The sequence below is a fragment of the Leptopilina boulardi genome, unplaced genomic scaffold (genome assembly GCF_019393585.1).
Source record: "Leptopilina boulardi isolate dan_hultmark-lab unplaced genomic scaffold, ZJU_Lbou_2.1 LbouV2_210, whole genome shotgun sequence".
Taxonomy (NCBI): domain Eukaryota; kingdom Metazoa; phylum Arthropoda; class Insecta; order Hymenoptera; family Figitidae; genus Leptopilina; species Leptopilina boulardi.
In genome coordinates, this window is record NW_026137764.1 from 946,102 (window position 1) to 971,226 (window position 25,125).

The 25,125-nt window shown below is 28.2% G+C and overlaps 2 protein-coding genes across 5 annotated transcripts in view; both read right to left on the reverse strand.

Moving 5' to 3' along the window:
* LOC127278718 (acetylcholine receptor subunit alpha-like 1) overlaps positions 1 to 25,125 on the reverse strand; it is a 256,681-nt gene that overhangs the window by 124,005 nt on the left and 107,551 nt on the right. The gene's annotated exons all lie outside the window — the stretch shown is intronic.
* Positions 6,641 to 9,542, reverse strand: LOC127278719 (chloride channel protein E-like). Of its 2 annotated transcripts, none has more exons than XM_051300548.1 (3): positions 9,398 to 9,542; positions 8,884 to 9,024; positions 6,641 to 7,081 (listed from the first exon to the last, which is right to left on the reverse strand). In XM_051300548.1, the coding sequence occupies exons 1-3, from the start codon at positions 9,531 to 9,533 to the stop codon at positions 6,819 to 6,821; spliced, it is 540 nt and encodes a 179-aa protein (XP_051156505.1). In that variant the 5' UTR covers positions 9,534 to 9,542; the 3' UTR covers positions 6,641 to 6,818. The 2 variants fall into 2 exon arrangements, with proteins under 2 accessions (XP_051156505.1, XP_051156506.1); XM_051300549.1 differs by lacking the exon at positions 6,641 to 7,081 and adding an exon at positions 7,983 to 8,212.

Here is a 25,125-nt window from a genome sequence, read left to right on the forward strand (position 1 = left end):
AAATAAACTTGAAACATTGATGGTTTGCCTTTCAGCAATAAAACAAATTAAGTAATTACTGATAAATCAATGTTATGTGAGTTTCGGTACACAACTCAAATAGGAAATTTACAATCAAATGCATTCGAATTTATATGACAATTGAGATCATTTCACACTTTTATGAACATTAATTATTGCCAACATGCGCGATATCTTATTTTTTGTCATTTTTTTTTAAAAGTAATAATTAGATTCATAATAATTATGCGAGAAAATAATTTTGATAATTAATAATTAATAATATACCACTTTATTGACTTAACGAATCAATTGTAATGTGCAATTAATATTTAAATAATTATTTCAATCGTTCATTTATTAACAAGAAATTAATAGAATTTTGTTTGCATTTAATAAAATTTATTATTAAAGGAGCCATACTTTAATTACATAACGCTTTTTCTTTGAAATTTGAACCCCCTCCCCCCCCTATGTAACAGATTTTTATATACATTAGCGCCATTTTTTTGCTGTGTGTAACAAATAACTTGACCCCCCCCACCCTCCCCAATAAAGCGTTACGTAATTAAAGTATGGTCCCAAACTTCAAACAAAATTTTGAGCTCTATATGAAAAATTCAAATATTGTCATCCAAGAGAAAATAAAAAGAATCATTTCTATTTTTATTATAGTACTTGTAAATATTATTTTACATATAAAAAATGGGAATAATTTCTTTTGAAACAATAAATTTTTTTACAACTGAAAAATCACAGCGAAATTGCGTTCACTTGAACATATTTTGAAATTCAATAAAAAAAAAGAAGTATGCATCAATCACGTTTTCATATATATGTAAAAAACGAAAACTTTAATTTTCAATAAATTGTTGTCTCCTTAAAAAAAAAAAAATTCCCCTGCCACAAGAAAAAATCATTTTCGGTTCTAAAACAAATCTCCTACTTTGAAAATTTTATTCACGCTATTTATATAAGAATGTAATATGACAACATAGGAACTTTTGTCAAGGGGTAGCGCAATATAATCAACCACGCCGCTAATCAGAAGTATTCAACGTTTCGATTGTTGATTAGAGCCGAATCGTGCGGAATAATGACAGTGACTATGGGTTGCGGGGTCACGGCTATTATGCTGTAAAAGCACACGACAGTTTCTGCGCATTCGGCACATGGCGGATGGTTCGTATGTGCATATGTGTACGTTGGATGCAGTACGGATTTAGCCAACGCCCTGTGTCATGCGTTTGGTAGCCTAACATTTTCCTCTATATTGCATAAATACATATCAACAAGAAAAAGAAAACAAACATTTTTATCACAAATTCAAATGACATCGTATTAAAATATTTTCAATATACATATAATTGAATGTTTCTCCCTCTATGCTCTTTGTAACTTTCTCCAAAATAATGTCTTCATAATTTTATGATGTTTTTAATGTAATTATTCAAAGCTCTCTGGCAAACGGATTAACACACTATTTCTCTAGTCTTGCCTCATTCATGACACAGTATAATTATTTCCGTATACTTTAATTATACACGATATAATGAATTTCAATTTTTTTCAATGTAAAAATCTTCCTCATATGATGGATTTAATTATTCAAATTTACATAAAAACACACACAGATATACACATATATGTGTATAAGATTTTACATTAATTAAATTACACCTTTTTCTATTTGAGATCAAATAATTTTAAAAAATCTAATTTAAAATTTGTTAAACTTGAATATTTTCTTAGTTCATTAATCATAAATATTACAGCTTAAATTTTTTTTTTTGTATAAAATTAATAATTAATAATAAATAATAATAATTTTTAAAAAATTTTATAAACACTAAATATAAATGAGATTTAAAGGCGCAAATTTTAATACTAATCTATTAACACAATTATGAATAATTTTCAATACGAAATGAATGATGTAATAACAATATATATACCCGCGTAGAAATGGTCAACCCAGGGAAGACCCTGGGAGAAGGTTCGAAGTAAGATGTAAAAAACCTTGGCGAAACCATAGGCTAGGGCAAATACATTCCCTGGGATAACCCTTGCTTATGATCGTTTCCCATGGTCTGGGAAATGCCTGGCTGAGGAGCAGAAATACATTTCTTTGATTGTAATGAAATTAATGCACTTTAACCCTTGGCGAACCATGGATTGAGACAAAAATGTTTTTACCCTGGGTTAACCATGGCAAAACCTTTTTTGTCTTTTTTATTGAATTTTTGTCACTGTCTTTAACCCTTGGCGAACCATGGATTGAGACAAAAATGTTTTTACCCTGGATGAACCATGGCAAAACATTTTCTGTCTTTTTTATTGAATTTTTCTTACTTTTACCCTTGGCGAACCATGGATAAAGACAAAACAGTTTTTATCCTGGCTTCACCATGGCAAAATATTTTTTGTCTTCTTTATTTAATTTTTGTCACTGTCTTTAACCCTTGGCGAACCATGGATCAAGACAAAAATGTTTTTACCCTGGCTTAACCATGGCAAAACATTTTTTGTCTTTTTTATTTAATTTTTGTCACTGTCTTTAACCCTTGGCGAACCATGGATCAAGACAAAACAGTTTTTACCCTGGATGAACCATGGCAAAACATTTTTTGTCTTTTTTATTGAATTTTTGTCACTTTCATTAACCCTTGGCGAACCATGGATTGAGACAAAAATGTTTTTACCCTAGATGAACCATGGCAAAACATTTTCTGTCTTTTTTCTTGAATTTTTCTTACTTTAACCCTTGGCGAACTATGGATCAAGACAAAACAGTTTTTACCCTGGCTTCACCATGGCAAAACATTTTTTGTCATTTTTATTTAATTTTTGTCACTGTCTTTAACCCTTGGCGAACCATGGATCAAGACAAAACAGTTTTTACCCTGGCTTAACCATGGCAAAATATTTTTTGTCTTTTTTATTTAATTTTTGTCACTGTCTTTAACCCTTGGCGAACCATGGATCAAGACAAAACAGTTTTTACCCTGGCTTAACCATGGCAAAATATTTTTTGTCTTTTTTATTTAATTTTTGTCACTGTCTTTAACCCTTGGCGAACCATGGATCAAGACAAAAATGTTTTTACCCTGGATGAACCATGGTGAAACATTTTTTGTCTTTTTTATTGAATTTTTGTCACTTTCTTTAACCCTTGGCGAACCATGGATTGAGACAAAAATGTTTTTACCCTGGATGAACCATGGCAAAACATTTTCTGTCTTTTTTCTTGAATTTTTCTTACTTTAACCCTTGGCGAACTATGGATCAAGACAAAACAGTTTTTACCCTGGCTTCACCATGGCAAAACATTTTTTGTCATTTTTATTTAATTTTTGTCACTGTCTTTAACCCTTGGCGAACCATGGATCAAGACAAAACAGTTTTTACCCTGGCTTAACCATGGCAAAATATTTTTTGTCTTTTTTATTTAATTTTTGTCACTGTCTTTAACCCTTGGCGAACCATGGATCAAGACAAAAATGTTTTTACCCTGGATGAACCATGGCGAAACATTTTTTGTCTTTTTTATTGAATTTTTGTCACTTTCTTTAACCCTTGGCGAACCATGGATTGAGACAAAAATGTTTTTACCCTGGATGAACCATGGCAAAACATTTTCTGTCTTTTTTCTTGAATTTTTCTTACTTTAACCCTTGGCGAACTATGGATCAAGACAAAACAGTTTTTACCCTGGCTTCACCATGGCAAAACATTTTTTGTCATTTTTATTTAATTTTTGTCACTGTCTTTAACCCTTGGCGAACCATGGATCAAGACAAAACAGTTTTTACCCTGGCTTAACCATGGCAAAATATTTTTTGTCTTTTTTATTTAATTTTTGTCACTGTCTTTAACCCTTGGCGAACCATGGATCAAGACAAAAATGTTTTTACCCTGGATGAACCATGGCGAAACATTTTTTGTCTTTTTTATTAAATTTTTGTCACTGTCTTTAACCCTTGGCGAACCATGGATCAAGACAAAAATGTTTTTACCCTGGATGAACCATGGCGAAACATTTTTTGTCTTTTTTTATTGAATTTTTGTCACTTTCTTTAACCCTTGGCGAACCATGGATTGAGACAAAAATGTTTTTACCCTGGATGAACCATGGCAAAACATTTTCTGTCTTTTTTCTTGAATTTTTCTTACTATAAGCCTTGGCGAACCATGGATCAAGACAAAATAGTTTTTACCCTGGATGAACCATTGTAAAACATTTTTTGTCTTTTTTATTGAATTTTTCTTACTTTAACCCTTGGCGAACCATGGATCAAGACAAAACAGTTTTTACCCTGGGTTAACCATGGCAAAACCTTTTTTGTCTTTTTTATTGAATTTTTGTCACTGTCTTTAGCCCTTGGCGAACCATGGATCAAGACAAAACATTTTTTACCCTGGCTTAACCATGGCAAAACATTTTTTGTCTTTTTTATTGAATTTTTGTCACTGTCTTTAACCCTTGGCGAACCATGGATCAAGACAAAAATGTTTTTACCCTGGATGAACCATGGCGAAACATTTTTTGTCTTTTTTTATTGAATTTTTGTCACTTTCTTTAACCCTTGGCGAACCATGGATTGAGACAAAAATGTTTTTACCCTGGATGAACCATGGCAAAACATTTTCTGTCTTTTTTCTTGAATTTTTCTTACTATAAGCCTTGGCGAACCATGGATCAAGACAAAATAGTTTTTACCCTGGATGAACCATTGTAAAACATTTTTTGTCTTTTTTATTGAATTTTTCTTACTTTAACCCTTGGCGAACCATGGATCAAGACAAAACAGTTTTTACCCTGGGTTAACCATGGCAAAACCTTTTTTGTCTTTTTTATTGAATTTTTGTCACTGTCTTTAACCCTTGGCGAACCATGGATCAAGACAAAACATTTTTTACCCTGGCTTAACCATGGCAAAACATTTTTTGTCTTTTTTATTGAATTTTTGTCACTGTCTTTAACCCTTGGCGAACCATGGATCAAGACAAAAATGTTTTTACCCTGGATGAACCATGGCGAAACATTTTTTGTCTTTTTTTATTGAATTTTTGTCACTTTCTTTAACCCTTGGCGAACCATGGATTGAGACAAAAATGTTTTTACCCTGGATGAACCATGGCAAAACATTTTCTGTCTTTTTTCTTGAATTTTTCTTACTATAAGCCTTGGCGAACCATGGATCAAGACAAAACAGTTTTTACCCTGGGTTAACCATGGCAAAACATTTTTTGTCTTTTTTATTGAATTTTTGTCACTGTCTTTAACCCTTGGCGAACCATGGATCAAGACAAAATAGTTTTTACCCTGGATGAACCATTGTAAAACATTTTTTGTCTTTTTTATTGAATTTTTCTTACTTTAACCCTTGGCGAACCATGGATCAAGACAAAACAGTTTTTACCCTGGGTTAACCATGGCAAAACCTTTTTTGTCTTTTTTATTGAATTTTTGTCACTGTCTTTAACCCTTGGCGAACTATGGATCAAGACAAAACATTTTTTACCCTGGCTTAACCATGGCAAAACATTTTTTGTCTTTTTTATTGAATTTTTGTCACTGTCTTTAACCCTTGGCGAACCATGGATCAAGACAAAACATTTTTTACCCTGGCTTAACCATGGCAAAACATTTTTTGTCTTTTTTATTGAATTTTTGTCACTGTCTTTAACCCTTGGCGAACCATGGATCAAGACAAAAATGTTTTTACTCTGGATGAACCATGGCGAAACATTTTTTGTCTTTTTTATTGATTACAAAAATGTTTTTACCCTGGATGAACCATGGCAAAACATTTTTTGTTTTTTATCATATTTAGTAAAATTCCTGTACTTATAATTTCAAATAAATTTCTTTAAACCTTACTTTTCAACAAAATGTATTTTATTGTACTTATTTTATAATGGATTTTTATTATTATTATTATTTATATTATGTTTAAAGTTTAAACATAATTGATAATATAGAAATGGTAAACAAAAACTAATGTCAATTTAATAAGCTTCAAATTTAAAAAAAAATTATTGAAATCATTGCTCAGAACATAAATTTTCACTTGAATTGATTTTTTGCTTTTTAGCCATTGATTCTGCTTCTGAAGAATCCTCCCTATATACAGTTATTGTTGTTAATTTTTATTATTATTAAGATGTACCCTTAAACAATTTTCTATACATATTTTACCTATAAACGGTGGTATCGACCAAAATCAACTTTTTGAGAAAAACGCGTTAAAAGTTTTACTACCAATTAAAATAGATTTCTTGAAACATTTTATATTTCTAAGGACCTAGATAAGTGTTCCTTATGTATTTTTTATGTTGAACACGATTTTTATGAATAAAATTTTATTTTTTTTATTTTTTGAACATCAGTGTTATTGTTATAAACAATTTGTTTTGCAAAAGTCAAAATATGAAATTTTAAAATTTAATTTGAACGACTTGCTGATGTTCTAGAGGACTGAAATTTTTTATGCACCTTCAGAACTGACAACCGCACAATAATCCACGGTTATTTTTTATCTATAGAACCAGGTCGCCGATGATGAATATATACTTATGGATCATCGCGCAGAATTTAGCTCTAATTTTTTGTTAATGGTTTTGGCATTCAATTTTTTATTTTAAGCAAAAATACCAAGAGTAATTTTTGCCTTAGAATTACTTATATTTTCATTAAAAAAATTTTTCAAAATAAATTTTTTTTTTTAATTTGTTTAAACAAATGCAACAAATTTTTTTTACATTTAGGACTATAGTTGCATTGTATTTTTAGGACCTCAAACTGTAAGAAACCATCACAAAAAAATCGATTTTTCAGTCGATAACACCGTTTTTTCTGACCCGGTCACACATGCTTTATATATGATATACCTTTCACTTAATTCATGCTCACTTCCAGAATCCTCATCTTCAATATTTTTACGCTTGTTATTTTGATTATTTTTTTTTATGTTCGTTGGAATTGAGCTCTTCGGATTTCTCAATGTGCAGCATTGATTATTAAGTGTATCAATATATTTGGTATAGCTTAATCCTTTTGAATGTTTCATAATATAATCTGAAAAAAATTAATAATAAAATTTAATTAATTAATAAAATTAATAAAAATTAATACATAACAATGACGATACACACTGTAAACACAATTCCTGATTTGTTCTGGAATTTCCTTTCTTTTACTTCCTACCGTTTGCTTTCCGAGAGCAGTCATTGTTTTCAGTTCGTCGCGACCTACTAATTCTAACATCAAGCGACGAACCATTTCTTTAGGTTTTTTTTTAAAGCGGGTGAATTCTACTTCTTGTGATTTCCGAATCACCAAAGTATCGTTTATTATGGAAACTTTATTTTGATTATTTTCAATACCTTCGCTGGATAACAGGTTTGTTAACTACATTAAAACGGATGAAATGAAAGTAATATTTTAGGAGTAAGGGTGAATAATTAAGTTATTAGAGAAATAGAAATAGTGAATAAAACGCATCGAGAAAAAAGATTTCTTTGATTAAAAGAAATCAATTTCTTTGACAAATTTTTTTTTGATTGAAAGAAAATTAATTTGTTTCAAACAAAATTATCTTTGATCACAAAAAAATTATCTTCGTTTCAAAGAAATTTGTTATTTAATTGAAATAAATGTTTCTTTGGCCCTATATCAATATTACAATTTCTTCGATTTAATGCACAAATTTCTTTAAATCAAAGAAAATTTTTTCGAATGAAAGAAATTTTCTTTGAAACTAAGAAGTTTTTCTTCTTTCAAAGAAAATTTTATATTGGATGAAAAGATAACGGACTTGGTTGCTATCATCTGAATTTTCATTTGATTGATTACTTTCTGCGAAGGCCAAAAATTGTCGCAGAAATGTAACAAATTCCGGAGGAACTAGAAAATAGAAAAATATATGTTTTAGATTTAAATTTGTTTATAAAGAAAAAGTAAGATAGAGTAATTAAGAGTTTAAGAGAGACTGAATAAACCCATATATATCGGATTTCTAAAGCAAGAAAAATTATCCGATGGAAGCGGAAATCTGATTTATGCTAGTATGGTATATGTGTGTTTTGATGTAAATTATTAGGTTAAAATAATTACATTTTGGCATTTGTTGTTTTGAATGTCCAGGTAAATATTTAACATGCTCAATTATTGCGACCGGATCAGTATTTTTGCTATCGTTCATGTTACCTTTAAAAATAATTTATATATTTTTATATAATTTAATTATAATGATGCAATTAGTGGACAGAAGTATTTCACTCAAAATTAAGCAATCTGTTTTATTGGAAGTTGCGACCAAACAGATTGACAAATTCATTTAGTAAACAAGAATTAGAGAATGTTCAGATTCGCACAAATTTAAGACTTTTTCTTCTCATAATAATATAAAAATAAATTTCTATTTTATGTTTATTAGAAGAATTTTCTTTGTTAAAGTAGTGAATAAAAAAATACTTAGATAATAGAGGGTTAAAGAAAGTAAGAAGAAAAGAGAGATGGTGAAGATGAAGGGAATGGAAAAGAAAATAAGAAAAAGAGTTTAAAATATACAAAAGATAAGAAGAAAAGATGACTGTTTAAGAAGAAAAACCAGAATAACAAAGAAAAAAACTGAACTCAGAATAAGCCGTGTAGGCGGCTCATGTTGATGGGCAACAAAAATGAGATAAGGTTTTTTCTATGAAGACAAATAGAAAGACAAAAGTGGACAAGTGAAAGAGATGTAGGAAGTATAAGTGTGAAATGGTGCGAAAAAGTAAGAAACACGCAATGTTGGAATTAGAAACAAATAGAATTAAAGAAAATGAAAGATATATAGAGAATATTTTTCTCTTTTTATGTTACTATAAAATAATTACTTTTTGGAACTTCTGACTTCGAAAGTTCAATTTGAGATTTTATTATTTCATTGTCAGAATTTCCATTGTCGGAATCTTGCAAAAATTCACTTTGGTTGTCGCTCTTTAATGATTCTGCGTCATTTCTATTTGCTTTAGCACCTAAAAGAAATGGTTTTTAGATTATTATTCATGAATAAATGAGGAAAACTAAAATACACGACTAAGATTTTATTAAATTTAATATTTGGAAATTTTTATTTTTAGCACTACTAAGATTTTTTTTAGAATATTAAGTAAAAGAGAACATTTTATGAGAATTATTGTAGAGAAAAAAAGGAATGGTAAAATAAAGTGAAATGGATAAAAGAATAATAGTGTATAGTAATAAGAGTAAAAATGATTAATTAAAGAAAAAATTTGAAAATGGAGAGTGGAAAGAATTAAAAAATTTTACAAAGGAAAATAATACAGATATAGAGAAAAATTAGATTTAGGGCTTGGCTAAATTCGTTTTTAAAGTTAAAATAGTTACCTTTTGGTTTTTGTACTTTAGAAATTTTAGGCATCTGTTTATTTGGAGCAATATTGTTATGTGAGTTTTTGCTTTTAATATCTTCAGTAAAGTTACTTTTCTTATGAGTATTTGAATCTCTTTTTTTGCTTTTCATTGAGTCGCCGCCTTTAAAGATACGTGTTAGATTATTTTGCAGGAGTAAGTGATGACAATTTATACTGTCAATAAATAAGATAAGAAAATTTCCATTTAATGAGCCAAAAGTTTTGAACGTTCAAATGAACGAATTTTTTTCCAACTCCTTTAATTACGAATTTTATTACAAAATATTGTTTTAAATTTCTAAAAAGAAGTTATTTACTTTAATAATTGTTTAATTTATTGTTTTATTTTACATTGACATCATAATTTTTAATAATTTATAGATTAAAAAAAATTTGAACATTCAAAACTTTTTGCTCATCCCATTTACATGTCTGGTATTTCTGTTTTTCGTTAACCATAGAATTAAAAATGAAAAAAAGCTACAAATATATTAGCGAGAGAAAGAAATGGAGAAGGATGAAAGAAAAAAGGAAGTGGAAGGGAGAATGAGAAAAAAAGAATTTATAAGATACAAAAAAGAAGAAACAGCAACTGATTGAGACGAAAAAAGTGAGAATAAGACAATAAGACAGACAGTAGTGGAGAAGTGAAAAAGAGTTGAGAGGTATAAGAGTGAATGGGAGAACGCGTGAAAAAGTAAGAATTAGGCAATGAGTGAATTAGAGAAAATATAAAATAAAAGAGAATTAAAGATACTGATGAAAATATATAGAGTAAGAGAAAGAGTAAATGAGAGTATTTTTCTCTTTGTTTAGAATGAAATTATTACTTTTTGGGACTTGTGACTTCGTAAGTTCAGTTTTAGAATTTATTATTTTATTCTCCGAATCTTGCAGAAAGTCTCTTTGGTTGTCGCTCTTAACTAATTCTTCGTCAGTTCTATTTGATTTAACATCTAAAAAAATAATTTTCAGGTTATTATTCATGAATAAATCAGGACGAATTATTATTGAGTGAAGGAGAATGGAGAAAAAAATAGATGAAAGGAAAAAAGAAAATATATATAATTAAAAAAAAAGAATGAGGAAAAACAGTTACCTATTGGAATTTGAAATTTGGAAGGTCCAGGCATATTCATAAATATATTGTCCACTCCTAATTTAAGAATTTTTTCGTTTAGTTCTTCTTGAACAATTTTTCTTTCTTTATTCTTATTACATTTATCAATTCTTTTATTTTTAGACGGTTTCTTTTTTATAATATTTCCTTCCGTTGAAACTTCTAACTTCTTTAGATATTTTTTATTTTCTATATTTATTATAATTTTAATATTAGAAATGTAAAAAACGATTAGAAGCTTCGAATTTTTAAATTAAATAAATAAATATAAAAATATTTTTTCAAACCAATATTGAAATATTTAATTTTATAGTAATTTAATAAATTAAAATTTTTCCAAACTATTAAGAAAATGAGTGTAATTAGCTGTTATTTTTTTATTATTAAAAAAAAGTATAATTACCGCTTCTTGCCAAAACAATAATTTTATATGAAGTTCCTTCTTCCACTAAATCTGCCTCCTCTCCGTCACAAATGTTTTTTAATTCCTGAGGTTCTTCCATAACACTATATGTTTTGTCTTCTTTCCAGAAGACAAGGCAAAAAGTTTTAGTTTTCTCAGTCATTTTTTGTTTGATTTTAATGATTAATTTTTTTTTCTTCTGACATGAACACTTGACACTTTTGCACTAAATGACATTTCAATAAATTGAATGTTGTCACTTAAAAAAATTGCAATAAATTATTCAAAATTTTTTAAATATTTTAGAATTTATTTGAATGAAAATATATTTATTAATTAGTTATGTTTAAATAATAAAAGATTATAATTTAATTTCTGTAAAGTAAATTTAATTTTAAAAGATTTTTTTAAATAAATTAAAATTAAATTAAAATATTTATTTTTTAAATTTGACTTTTATCGATTGTTTTTTTCAAATTAAAAGCGAGTTTGTATTATGTTTAAAATGTCAAAACTGAATTTTCGACTGACGTGTCAAGTATATGTTTTGTAATTAAAGTTTATATTATTGGAAGATTTTAAAACAATTTTTTTTAATAATTCAAGTCTGAAATGTTCAAATAATTAATCGAAATAAAATTAATACATTGATTATATTCATAAATGAACAATATGCACCGATACAAGAATTTCGAAAGTTATTCATATTCCACTCAAAGGAGAATTTTACGTACTCTTCAACAGAATGAAGAGATTAATGTATTATCTACTTCATCCGATTCTGTAAGTTAATTTATCATATTTATTTACAATTTTTATTTGTTTCTAAGAAAGTTTTAAGAAAAAGTTTATTTAAGTATATTGCTGTATTAAGGGATGAAAAAACTTGAAAAAAATTTTGTAGTAGATATATAATAGTTGAACCAATTGAAATTATTTTTTTAATCCAGTATTTTGTCTCGCATTTGGCAATACTCATAACCTGTTACAGGTAACGTGAGGTTAAAATATTGATGTTGAACTTAATTTAAAAACTGTAAATTAAGCTCCAAAACCTCTTGTCCCCATTTACCCCAATTGACCCTACATCTACTAAAAATCAGTGCATTATTTTTTAATAATAATTATGTTAAGTTTTCTAATTGTAAATTTTTCTGAAAATTATAAGAATTCATTTCTTGTAGCCAGAAAATTTTTATGCAGTAAGTATCAATTTAAATTAAATAAAATTTCGTTTTTGTATTATAGTTTTTCTAATTAATTTTTTTCTACAAAATTAATTGATTTAAGTCGAAGTTAAGAACGATTCAAAATACAAAACTTCCACTTGAAAAATCAAATTTTTTTTCTGATCGCAGTAAGGAAGAAAAAGATTATATTTATAAACATATTTAAAAAACATATAAAAACAATAAAATAATATTTTTCATTTTTATTTTTTTATAATTAAAAAAATGTTTACATTTATTGAAATAAAATTTTGTCAATATGAATATAAAATTGTTACGCTCGTTTTTGACAAATGAATCTCTCATTTTATAACCAAGTGGTGCCGTAATTTTCCCCAAATCTCAAATGTCATAATATTCATTTGACATAAAACCAGTTGACATAACCAATATTTGTCATAATTTTTTTGGTCATAATTTTACTTTAGCATAAATTTTAATTGAGATACTAATTATTCAGCATAATTCGCATTTGACAGAATGTTTATTTAGTATAAGTTATATTCGGTATAACTTTCAATTGTCAAAATTTTTATTTGGCATAATATAGATTTGTCATAATCTTTATTTGACATAATTTTCATTGATCATAATTTTAATTTGGCATAATTATCATTCATCATAAAATGTATTTGATATAATGTTCATTCGTCATAACTACTTTTTGACATAATATTTATTGGTAATAATTCTTAACTGGTATAACGCTAATTTAACATAATGACTATTGGACATAATGCTCATTTTTCATAATTCTTAATAATCATAACTGTCATTTGTAATAATCACTGTTTGATATAATGTTTATTATTAATAATCAGCAATTGACATAACGCTTATTTAGTATAATGTGTATTTGACATAATGTTCATTTGTCATAATTTGCATTTCACAAAATGCTCATTTGTCATAATTCTTATTAGTCAAAACTTTCATTTGTCATAATTTTTATTTGGCATAATTATCATTTAGTATAAAATATATTTGATATAATGTTTATTCGTCACATCGATTGTTTAATATAATTTTCATTTATAATAATTCTTAATTGGCATAAATTCAATTTCACATAATTGTTATTTGATATAATGTTAATTTGTCATAATTTACAATTCTCATAATGCTCATTTGTCATAATTCTTGTTAGTCATAACTGTTATTTGTCATAATAACTGATTGACATAATGTTAACTTTTTATAATAAGCACTTGACATAATGTTTATTTCGCATAATTTAAGTTTGACATAATGTTCATTAGACATAATTTTAATTTGACATAATGTTCATTGTTCATAATTTTTATTTGTCATAATTATCATGCAGTATAAAATGTACTTGATATAATGTTCATTTGTCATAACTATTTTATGACATAATGTTTATTTGTAATAATTTTTAATTGGTATAACGCTAAATTAGTATAATGTGTATTTGACATACTGTTCATTTGTCATAATTTTCATTTGACATAATTTCCATTTGTCATAACTTTATGTGTCAACGATTTTTTGCTGTATCTTCCCATCCTTGGTTTTTTAATTAGTAGTTTGTATATGTTGGTAAAGTAGATTAGGTGGCGCTGTCTAATATTTCTGAAATTAATTCTATCTTGCTTTTAAATATGAAAATTACAATTTTAATATTGTACAATTTTTTAATGTCATCATTATTAATATGAATTGTCATATTATTTTTAAAAAAATGTAATTGAATTGTACAATATTAAAATTGTAACTTGGAAAAAAAAGTAATTTTTCATATTTAAAAGCAAGATAGAATTAATTTCAGAAATATTAGACAGCGCCACCTAATCTACTTTACCAACATATACAAACTACTAATTAAAAAACCAAGGATGGGAAGATACATCAAAAAATCGTTGACACATAAAGTTATGACAAATGGGAATTATGTCAAATGAAAATTATGACAAATGAACAGTATGTCAAATACACATTATACTAATTTAGTGTTATACCAATTAAAAATTATTACAAATAAACATTATGTCATAAAATAGTTATGACAAATGAACATTATATCAAGTACATTTTATACTGCATGATAATTATGACAAATAAAAATTATGAACAATGAACATTATGTCAAATTAAAATTATGTCTAATGAACATTATGTCAAACTTAAATTATGCGAAATAAACATTATGTCAAGTGCTTTTTATAAAAAGTTAACATTATGTCAATCAGTAATTATGACAAATAACAGTTATGACTAATAAGAATTATGACAAATGAGCATTATGAGAATTGTAAATTATGACAAATTAACATTATATCAAATAACAATTATGTGAAATTGAATTTATGCCAATTAAGAATTATTATAAATGAAAATTATATTAAACAATCGATGTGACGAATAAACATTATATCAAATATATTTTATACTAAATGATAATTATGCCAAATAAAAATTATGACAAATGAAAGTTTTGACTAATAAGAATTATGACAAATGAGCATTTTGTGAAATGCAAATTATGACAAATGAACATTATGTCAAATACACATTATACTAAATAAGCGTTATGTCAATTGCTGATTATTAATAATAAACATTATATCAAACAGTGATTATTACAAATGACAGTTATGATTATTAAGAATTATGAAAAATGAGCATTATGTCCAATAGTCATTATGTTAAATTAGCGTTATACCAGTTAAGAATTATTACCAATAAATATTATGTCAAAAAGTAGTTATGACGAATGAACATTATATCAAATACATTTTATGATGAATGATAATTATGCAAAATTAAAATTATGATCAATGAAAATTATGTCAAATAAAGATTATGACAAATGTATATTATGCCAAATAAAAATTTTGACAATTGAAAGTTATACCGAATATAACTTATACTAAATAAACATTCTGTCAAATGCGAATTATGCTGAATAATTAGTATCTCAATTAAAATTTATGCTAAAGTAAAATTATGACCAAAAAAATTATGACAAATATTGGTTATGTCAACTGGTTTTATGTCAAATGAATATTATGACATTTGAGATTTGGGGAAAATTACGGCACCACATAACCAAGACGAATGTCAAAATAAGTCAAGATGTCTACAGAAGAAATAAATAGAATGCAGGATATAATTGACAAATTAAGGAAAGAAAATGAAATACTAAAAAATTGTAAGTAAAAAATGGAAGTAATTGAAATTATATTATGATTAAAAAAATTAATTCTATTTTTGATTTCAGTGCAGAATACTAATATGGAAATTGATCCAGCATTAGGTGAAAATAAAAAAATTAACAAAGCAGAAAATAATGAAACGAATGGTAAGGTTAATTTTGATTTATCAGATATATTAATAAAAAAAATTTTTTAATAATTAAATAACATAAATTTAATAATAAATAATAATAATATATTTAATTATTTGTTTATAAATTTTGAGATAAATTTAAATAATGGAAAATTAAATCCTTCCAGAAATATTTCTTTTCATGAAGTTAAGTTTATATTTAAATATCGTACATTTGAGTTTGTCATCATTATAAAACATTAAAATTTTTTAAAATAAAAATATTATTATTATCCACACAAAATTTACATCCATATTATTACAAAAAATTCACAACTATAATATTTAAACTAATTGTTTACAGATGAAAGCGAAAAAAGGAACACGAAAACTAGAATTGTGTGGAATAGCGAGTGGAAAAAGTCTGGTTTGAATTTTCAAGAAGGATTGAATAATAAAGGTTAATTAAATTTATGAATAAAATATTTAGACTAATAATATTTATCGTCTTGGTATTGCAAAAATTAAATTATTTCAACAACAATTAAATAAAATGTTGTTTCTACTAGAATTTTAACTTAAATTTTAAATTAAAATCTTTGTTATAAATTTTGACACAGCTATACAAATATAATAATATAATAATTATAAACAAATTAAATTTTTTATATTTAATTTTAGAAATGTCACCTTATTAAAGTTATGAAAAATTTATAGAAAATATAATTAATGCATCCAACACGAAAATAACAAGACATTTTCTTAATTATTAATAATATTATTTCTATTTATTAAATGCAGAAATAGTAAGAAAAAGAAATAAAGGAAGCGGCAGAAGTAGAAGAGAATGGTATGAAAGAAGAACCCAGTGGCAAAATAAACAAAATACAATGGGGGATGAAAGCAGAGGAAGAAACATTGAAAGAGGTAGAAAAGAAAATTATGGTCGAGGGAGAGGAGGATATAGAGGTTTCGAAAGAGGAAATTTTGGATCAAAAGGTGAAGGATCACGAGGAAAAGGAGGACATGGAGGAGTACGTGGTGGAAGGGGACGGGGATATAAGAGAGGAGGAATGTCGTTTAATTTAAAATGGTTTTGAATAAAAGTTACACTAAAATAGTGTCTTCTTACAAATATGTCAACGATATTTCAGACAATATAACAAAATTTTTAATTTAATATAAATGAATATAAAGCGATATATATATTATACGATATTGATCTCTATATTATTAAAATTCATTATTTAATTAATCTATTTAAATAAAATACATAATGTTTATGGTTTATTTATCTTATTTGGCTACATGAATCTTTTTTCTAAATCGAAATTTTAAACTATTCAGAAATTTTGTAAACATTCTTCTAAAGATTTTCTCCAAGCTTTATTTTTAAAAAAATTTTCAATTGTCTTTTATCGAACTTTATATTCGTTTTCACCATTTGGAAACTTTTTCAGAGTTAGGTACAATATTCTTTTATTAATTTAACTAAGGAAAGGAAATTATTATATTAAAGAAATGGATTCTTTATATACATATATATAGTTTGTTGCTTCAAACCATTTTTTGTTCTTTTAACAGTTTTGTTGATATCACAATTTCGAATTGTTAAAACAATACAAAAAGTATTGCAACAATTAACCGATTTTCTTTGTTCTACATGAACAATCCAATTTTCGATATATAATCATTCTTTTATTGCTTGTTTTCTTTTTGCAGTTCTTTCATTTATAAAATTTTAAAAAATGGTTGAAACAAATTTTCCTTTATGGGTGATTATCCGTGTAGCGCACGATTTGGTATCTGAAACTTTAAAAATATTTTTTTCTCTTCATGGTGGGCCCATGGTGGGCCGGAAAATTTTTTATAATTTTTTAATTTTTTTAAACAAATTAAAAAAAAATCCTTTGCTTTTTGAATTCTATAAAATAGTTGAAATTTGATTTAAAATGTTTATGGAAATTTTTGGGGTTATTCACAAAAATATATATAGCGCGAACGACAATTAAAAATTTTGATTTCGGTAATTTACGGAAATATTCGAGGTAATTTATGGAAATTTATGCGGTAATTTATAGAAATTTTGTCTAAAATTTATAAAAATATGTAAAGCATAAATCGCAATTAAAATTTTTAATTTCGGTAATTTATGAAAATTTTCGCAGTAATTTACAAAAATATATATAGCGCGAACGACAATTAAAATTAAACATTAAACAAATTAAAACATTTTAGTATATGCATAAAACTTGCGAATTTTGCACTGCAAACTTGCCACAAACCTCCTGAAAAATGATGGGTTATCTGGAAGGTGCAGTTACCTAATTTATGTTGTGATGTAAATAAAAATAAATGATATAAATTATTAAATTAGGATTTGGAAGACGAACACCAACAAAGACACTTAAATGATGCCAATGAAGTGGAAGTAGCTGATACAGATATTGAATTAGTTGATGAAGATATTAATGTCAGTGTTGCTAGTACTGCCAGTGATGAAAGTGATAATATTCTTCCGTACGACCCGAATACAGATGAATATGATGAGGACAATAATATGTCATATGATGATGATGGTAAATATTGTTATTAATGATTGCTTTTTTCTTTGTAAAATAAATCATTAGGATGGTGATATCTTCCTAAAAAGTTTACGTATTTCCAGCTTATTAAAATTATATTCTTAAGATCAAACAATTTTTCAATTTTGAAAAATTCCAATTTATCCCTAGAAGGATTAACTGGGGTGTCTTAAATGTTAGACCAATTATTCGTTTTTGCTACTTTTTTTATTTTATCAAAAATTAATAAAACTGTTGTTTTCCTTACTAAAAACTAATAAAAATCACTATATATAATTAGTTTTATGTCACATAGAAACCTTTTTACACAATTTTCAAGAAAAAACCCACACAAGGGGTCATCCATAAAACATGTGATACTGTAGGGGGTAGGGGGGGGGTCAGCAAAATATCATACTCCATGTTAATCGGTATTGGAAAAAGCATCACAAGGGGGAGGGGGAGTTTTAAAATTTTGAAAATATGTATCACATGCTTTATGGATTACCCCCAACAAAAAGATATCTCTGGGATATTTTAGAGACATCCCTAGGATATTCCAAATCTCCGTACTGTGGGTTACCCATGCGGGATATGCTCCTTGAAAATGCCTAACACGTTTTTTCCAAATTTGAAAATAAAATTTTGAGTTTAATTTCTGCGTTTATGATTGGTAAAACATTCGCTTTTAAACTTGACCAATTTTTATAAAAATTATAGAATTTAAATTAATTAAAATAAAATTATTTAGAATTTGTTGATGCTGAAGAGGATGAAATACTTTCACAAGATGATAATAATTTAAATTTAAGTTCAGATGATAATGATGATGATGATGATGATAATGATGATGGTGATGATGATGATGATGATGATGATGATCATGATGATGATGATGCTGACGAAAATGAAAATGCAGACCTTCCTCTTTATGAAGGATCACCATTAACCGTTAGAGAAAGTATTTTGTCCATTCTTGCTGTTGTGTTACGTTTTTCGCTCTCAGGAGTTATAACAGCTTCTATAATAGAATTGTTAGCAATGCACTGTCCTGAACCAAACAATTGTAAAAAAACATTGTATAAGTTTAAAAAATGCTTTGATAATTTACGTAGCCCCCTTACACGACATTTTTACTGTTCATTTTGTTTAAAAAGTCATGAAACAGAAATGTTACAGTGTCCACATTGTTTGCAGGAATGTAAAAGTAGCTATTTTTTAACAATTTCAATAATTGATCAACTTAAAACTCTTTACAAGCGACAAGGTTTCTGGCAAAAATTACTGCATCCATATAACAGGGTTAAATTTAATGTAGAAAATATTGAAGATATATATGACGGAGAAATTTATAAAGAATTGTCGGAGCCTGGTAGATTTTTATCTCATCCAAACAATATCTCATTTTCTTGGTATACCGATGGTGTTCAGGTTTTCAAGTCATCAAAATTTTCCTTCTGGCCATTTTATTTAGTAATAAATGAACTTCCCTATGATCTACGATTTAAAAAAGAAAATCTTATATTAGCAGGAATTTGGTTTGGGGAAAATAAACCCTCACCTAACCAATTTCTGCTACCCCTATATGACGATATTTGTCAATTAATAAATGGCGTTGATATGAATATTCCTGGAGATGAAAATGAAATTAATGTAAAGGCTATGATTATATCGGGAACTTGCGATCTACCTGCAAAAGCATTGTTTCTCAATATGAAACAATACAATGGAAAATTTGGTTGTCAGAAATGCAAAATTAAAGGAATAAGGGAAGGGGGTACCCAGGTTTATCCATATCAGCCTAATCTTCAACTTAGGACTGAAGCAGAGACATTACAGCAAGCACAATTAGCTACTGCTACAAAACCTATTTATGGTGTTAAAGGACCAACTATTCTGTCTCTCTTAGTTTATCAATGGATTACAACAACAGCAATAGATCCTATGCATTGTGTATTTATTGGTGTCATGAAGTTACTTTTAACTCTCTGGTTTGATCCTCAATTTGCCGGCGAACGTTTTTCCATTCACGGGCTAGTCGAAACCATCGATGAACGTATTAAAAATATTAAGTTACCTCAATTTGTTCAAAGGCGACTTCGTTCCATAAAAGAGCATTTAAAGTACTGGAAAGCATCAGAGTTTAAAGTCTTTTTCTTTTACGTATCTCTTATAGTACTCGACGGAACTTTAAAACCCGATTATTTCGAGCATTTTAAATTATTAGTTGATGCTATTTATCTTCTTAGTCAACGAAGCATATCAGAAGACATGATAAATTCTTCGGATCGAATGATTCATGAATTCGTGTCTAGATTTGCTTATCTTTATGACTCTCGGCATATGACAAATAATTTACATTCAATACTACATTTTCCTAACGATGTTCGTATAAATGGTCCTCTATTTATATATTCATGTTTCACTTACGAAGATATTAATGGAAAATTAAAAAATTTGGTACATGGGAGCAAAGGAGCACAACTCCAAATATATTTTGGTGCATCTTTATATATAAGCACATACACCTTAAATCAAGATTATCTTATTGAAGGTTCAAGAGTACACACTTTTTGTAAGAAACATATATGTTGCACAAAACAATTAAAACTAATTCGTATTCAAGACCATTTACATGTTGGAGGATTTGCAAAAATGCGAATTCCAAATGAAGTTCATCATTTACTTTTAGATCATGAAATTCGAGGTACAAAATACATAGTGTTCAAAAAATTAATGAAAAATAAAATAATATATACCTCTGAGATATACACACAAGCGAAAGTAACCAATTCTAAATGTGTACAATATACTGCAAACAATGAATGTAGATTTGGAATAATTCGATTATTTATAAAAGTGGTATTTTGTGAATGTAGAAATAATTGTGATTGTCCAGCAACATTCTATGCTGTTATTAGAAAATACCGACATGAAGCTGCTTTCCCCTCAACAATTCTTACCCAAATAAGCTTAAACTTTATTTATAGAATCTATGACATTCCAAACCAAATGGATATAGTAAATATAGAAAATTTGCAGAACGTGTGTTTTTTTATTAATGTTGAAAAAGAAAACACGTTATCAACGTTTGTTGCACAACCTGTAAACTTTATTGAAAGTGAATAAAAAATTAGCACATTTAATTATATATGTTAGCCACGATTTTGGCTGAGTAAAATTAAAAGCTTTTGGCTTCAATTAATTGACAATTTAATTAAATATGTTAGCCACTATTTTGGCTAAAATTAATGTCCAATTTCATAAAATATATTAGCCACTATTTTGGCTGAAGTTAATTGCTAATTTAATTAAATATTTTAGCCACTATTTTGGCTGAGTAAGCCAATTTCATTAAATATATTAGCCACTATTTTGGCTAAAATTAATTGCCAATTTTATTAAATATATTAGCCACTATTTTGGCTAAGTAAAATTCAAAGTTTTGGTCTGAAATTAATTGCCAATTTCATTAAATATATTAGCCACTATTTTGGCTGATATTAATTGCCGATTTCATTGAATATTTTAGCCACTATTTTGGCTGAGAAAAATGAAAAAGCATCTATCTTCAATCTCATATCATCATGTACATCAATCTGTTGACAATTAAAAAATCCCAAGATTATGCAATATCAGCATGTAAGTAGAAATTTAATATTTTTTAATAACAAATTTAAAAATTTTTTCCCTTATATTAAACTTTCAGATAAAAATATTTCACGCTTTGAAAATTCAATGTCAACTTCCACAAAATCTGCATTATATAGACTAAATAAATATAACAAAAATAATAATTGTTATAATATTCTACAATTACATCGAAGTAAATATATCTAGTGGAATAAACAAGATAGTGTGTGATACTTATTTTAAGATGAATTGGTATTCATTTGTCCGATAAAAATCAATTTTTACATTTTACTGTTGACGCAAAAAATGTCTATACTCTCTATGCTTGTAAATAAATTCATTTGTAAAACAAACAAAATTTCTAAAAATAAATGTTATTATTGATTAAAATTAGTTAATTAAATAAAATACAAAATTACTTCAAAAATATTTAATTATTCCGTATATTGTCTTAATGTAAAAAAAAATAAGAAAACACCCTTACAAAGATAAGTAATTTTTTAAGTCTTTGTCCTCTTTAACCTAAAATCCAAAGGCGCTAATTTTTAAAAAAACGTATAAAAATCTTTTACTCAAATTCAACAAAGGTAAAAGAATTTTTTGCTCTTACTTTAATTTGCCGTAAGTTTCGATCCGTGGATCGATGGGTGTTCAAAAGAGTTAATTCAATAAAAAAGACAAAATATGTTTTGCCATGGTTAACCCAGGGTAAAAACATTTTTGTCTCAATCAATGGTTCGCCAAGGGTAAAAGTCAGAAAAATTCAATAAAAAGACAAAAAATGTTTTGCCATGGTTATCGCAGGGTAAAAACATTTTTGTCTAATCCATTGTTCGCCAAGGGTAAAAGTAAAAAAAATTCAATAAAAAAGACAAAAAAGGTTTTGCCATGGTTCATCCAGGGTAAAAACTTTTTTGTCTCAATCCATGGTTCGCCAAGGGTAAAAGTAAAAAAAATTCAATAAAAAAGACAAAAAGTGTTTTGCCATGGTTAACCCAGGGTTCCATGGTTTGCCAAGGGTAAAAGTAAGAAAAATTCAATAAAAAAGACAAAAAATGTTTTGCCATGGTTAACCCAGGGTAAAAAGATTTTTGTCTTAATCCATGGTTCGCCAAGGGTAAAAGTCAGAAAAATTCAATAAAAAAGACAAAAAATGTTTTGCCATGGTTATCCCAGGGTAAAAACATTGTTGTCTTAATCGATGGTTCGCCAAGGGTTTAAGTGACAAAAATTCAATTAAAATAACAAAAAATGTTTTGCCATGATTCATCCAGGGTAAAACCTCTTTGTCTCAATCCGTGGATCGTCATGGGTTAAAGTAAGAAAAATTCAATAAAAATAACAAAAAAGGTTTTGCCATGGTTCATCCAGGGTAAAAACTTTTTTGTCTTAATCCATGGTTCGCCAAGGGTAAAAGTAAAAAAAATTCAATAAAAAAGACAAAAAGTGTTTTGCCATGGTTAACCCAGGGTAAAAACATTTTTGTCTTAATCCATGGTTTGCCAAGGGTTAAAGTCAGAAAAATTCAATAAAAAAGACAAAAAATTTTTTTGCCATGGTTAACCCAGGGTAAAAACATTTTTGTCTCAATCCATGGTTCGCCAAGGGTTAAAGTGCATTAATTTCATTACAATCAAAGAAATGTATTTCTGCTCCTCAGCCAGGCATTTCCCAGACCATGGGAAACGATCATAAGCAAGGGTTCTCCCAGGGAATGTATTTGCCCTAGCCTATGGTTTCGCCAAGGTTTTTTACATCTTACTTCGAACCTTCTCCCAGGGTCTTCCCTGGGTTGACCATTTCTACGCGGGTATATATATATAAAAATATAAATATATATATATATATATATACTAGGGGGGCTTCGCCCCCCTGCGCGCTTCGCGCGCCAACCCCCTATTTTTTATTGGTTTTGTAGATGTTTGAGTTAATGTTTAAATAATTTCTGGAATTTAAAACTATTATTAATATTTTATTATTTATTTCTTCAAATGTTATTTACGATTTTTATTAACAATAATTTTTATTATTTTTAATTTTTAAAACAAAATTTATCTAATTTTTTGAATTTTCCAGCTAAAATTTGACCTACATTTAAGGTTATGTTCGTTTTTTGGTAATTTTCCTTCAAAGTTTGACCTACATTTTGAAGTTATGTTTGTTTCTTTGTCTTTTTGCACCAAATTTTCGCCTAAATTTTGAGGTTATGTTTGTTTCTTGGTCGTTTCCCGACAAAATAACTTAACCTTAAAATTTATATCAATTTCGGCGGAAAATCCACCTCTCCTTCAACGTAAGGAAGGAGGGGGGGCTTGCGTCTATATTCACAGTCTTGAAACGAACATAACCTTTAAATTCAGGTCATTTTTGGCAGGAAATCTACCTCCACTTGCTATATTTAGAGGCTTGAAACGAACATAACTTCAAAATTTAGGTGATTTTTGGTGGGAAATACGGAGAGAGGGTAAGGGAGGGGGGAGGACTTGCGGCCCTATTCAGAGTCTTGTAACGAACGTAACCTTAAAATTTAGGTCATTTTTTGCACGGAAGGGGGAGGAGAGGGGGGGACTTGCAGCTATATTCAGATGGGTCATTCCATATCAAATGTAACCAAATATTGTACTATCCATGTAAAAAACATGGGTTGGCTCACTCTTACCTAACCTTGTCAAAAACATGTGTTGGGTACACTTGACACGGAATGACCCATCCTTGTCAACATTTCTGAAACAGCGGCGGCGGCGAAATCTTTTTATAATATGGGTCATTCTACATGAAGTGTAACCAACCCATGTTTTTGATATGGTTAGTAGTTTTTGGTGGAGGAGGGGAAATGAGAGGAGGGAGGGGGGACTTGGGCTATATTTAGAGCCTCGAAACGAACATAACCTCAAAATTTAGGTCATTTCTGGCGGTGGAGGGGAAAGGAGGGGGATATCCCCCCTCCTAGGTCAAAATTTGCTGAAACAGCGGCGACGGCGAAAACTTTTTATAATATAGTAATATATATATATATATATATATATATATATATATATACTAGGGGGCTATGCCCCCTGCGCGCTTCGCGCGCCAACCCCCATCCCCCCTCCTCTCTTCCCCTCCTTTTCCCCACCACCACCCTAAATTTAAAGGTTATGTTCGTTTCAAGACTCTGAATATAGCCGCAAGTCCCCCCTCTCCCTTCTCTTCTACCCCCCCTTCTCTTGACTTGCGGCTATATTCAGAGTCTTGGAACAGCGGCTTCGCGCGCCAACCCCCATCCCCCCTCCTCTCTTCCCCTCCTTTTCCCCTCCCCCCACCCTAAATTTAATGGTTAAGATCGTTTCAAGACTCTGAATATAGCCGCAAGTCCCCCCCCTCTCCCTTCTCTTCTCCCCCCCCCCTTCTCTTGACTTGCGGCTATATTCAGAGTCTTGGAACAGCGGCGGCGGCGTTGGCGGCGATATCTTTTTGTAATATAGG

Excerpts from the sequence above, each read along its gene's own strand:
- LOC127278719 (XM_051300548.1), bottom strand. The coding sequence starts at position 9,533 with ATGAAAAGCAAAAAAAGAGATTCAAATACTCATAAGAAAAGTAACTTT. Across the intron at positions 9,025-9,397 it reads TAAAGTACAAAAACCAAAAG|GTGCTAAAGCAAATAGAAAT; the intron begins GTAACTATTTTA and ends CATTTCTTTTAG. Across the intron at positions 7,082-8,883 it reads GAAGTCAGAAGTTCCAAAAA|ATTATATTATGAAACATTCA; the intron begins GTAATTATTTTA and ends AATTTTTTTCAG.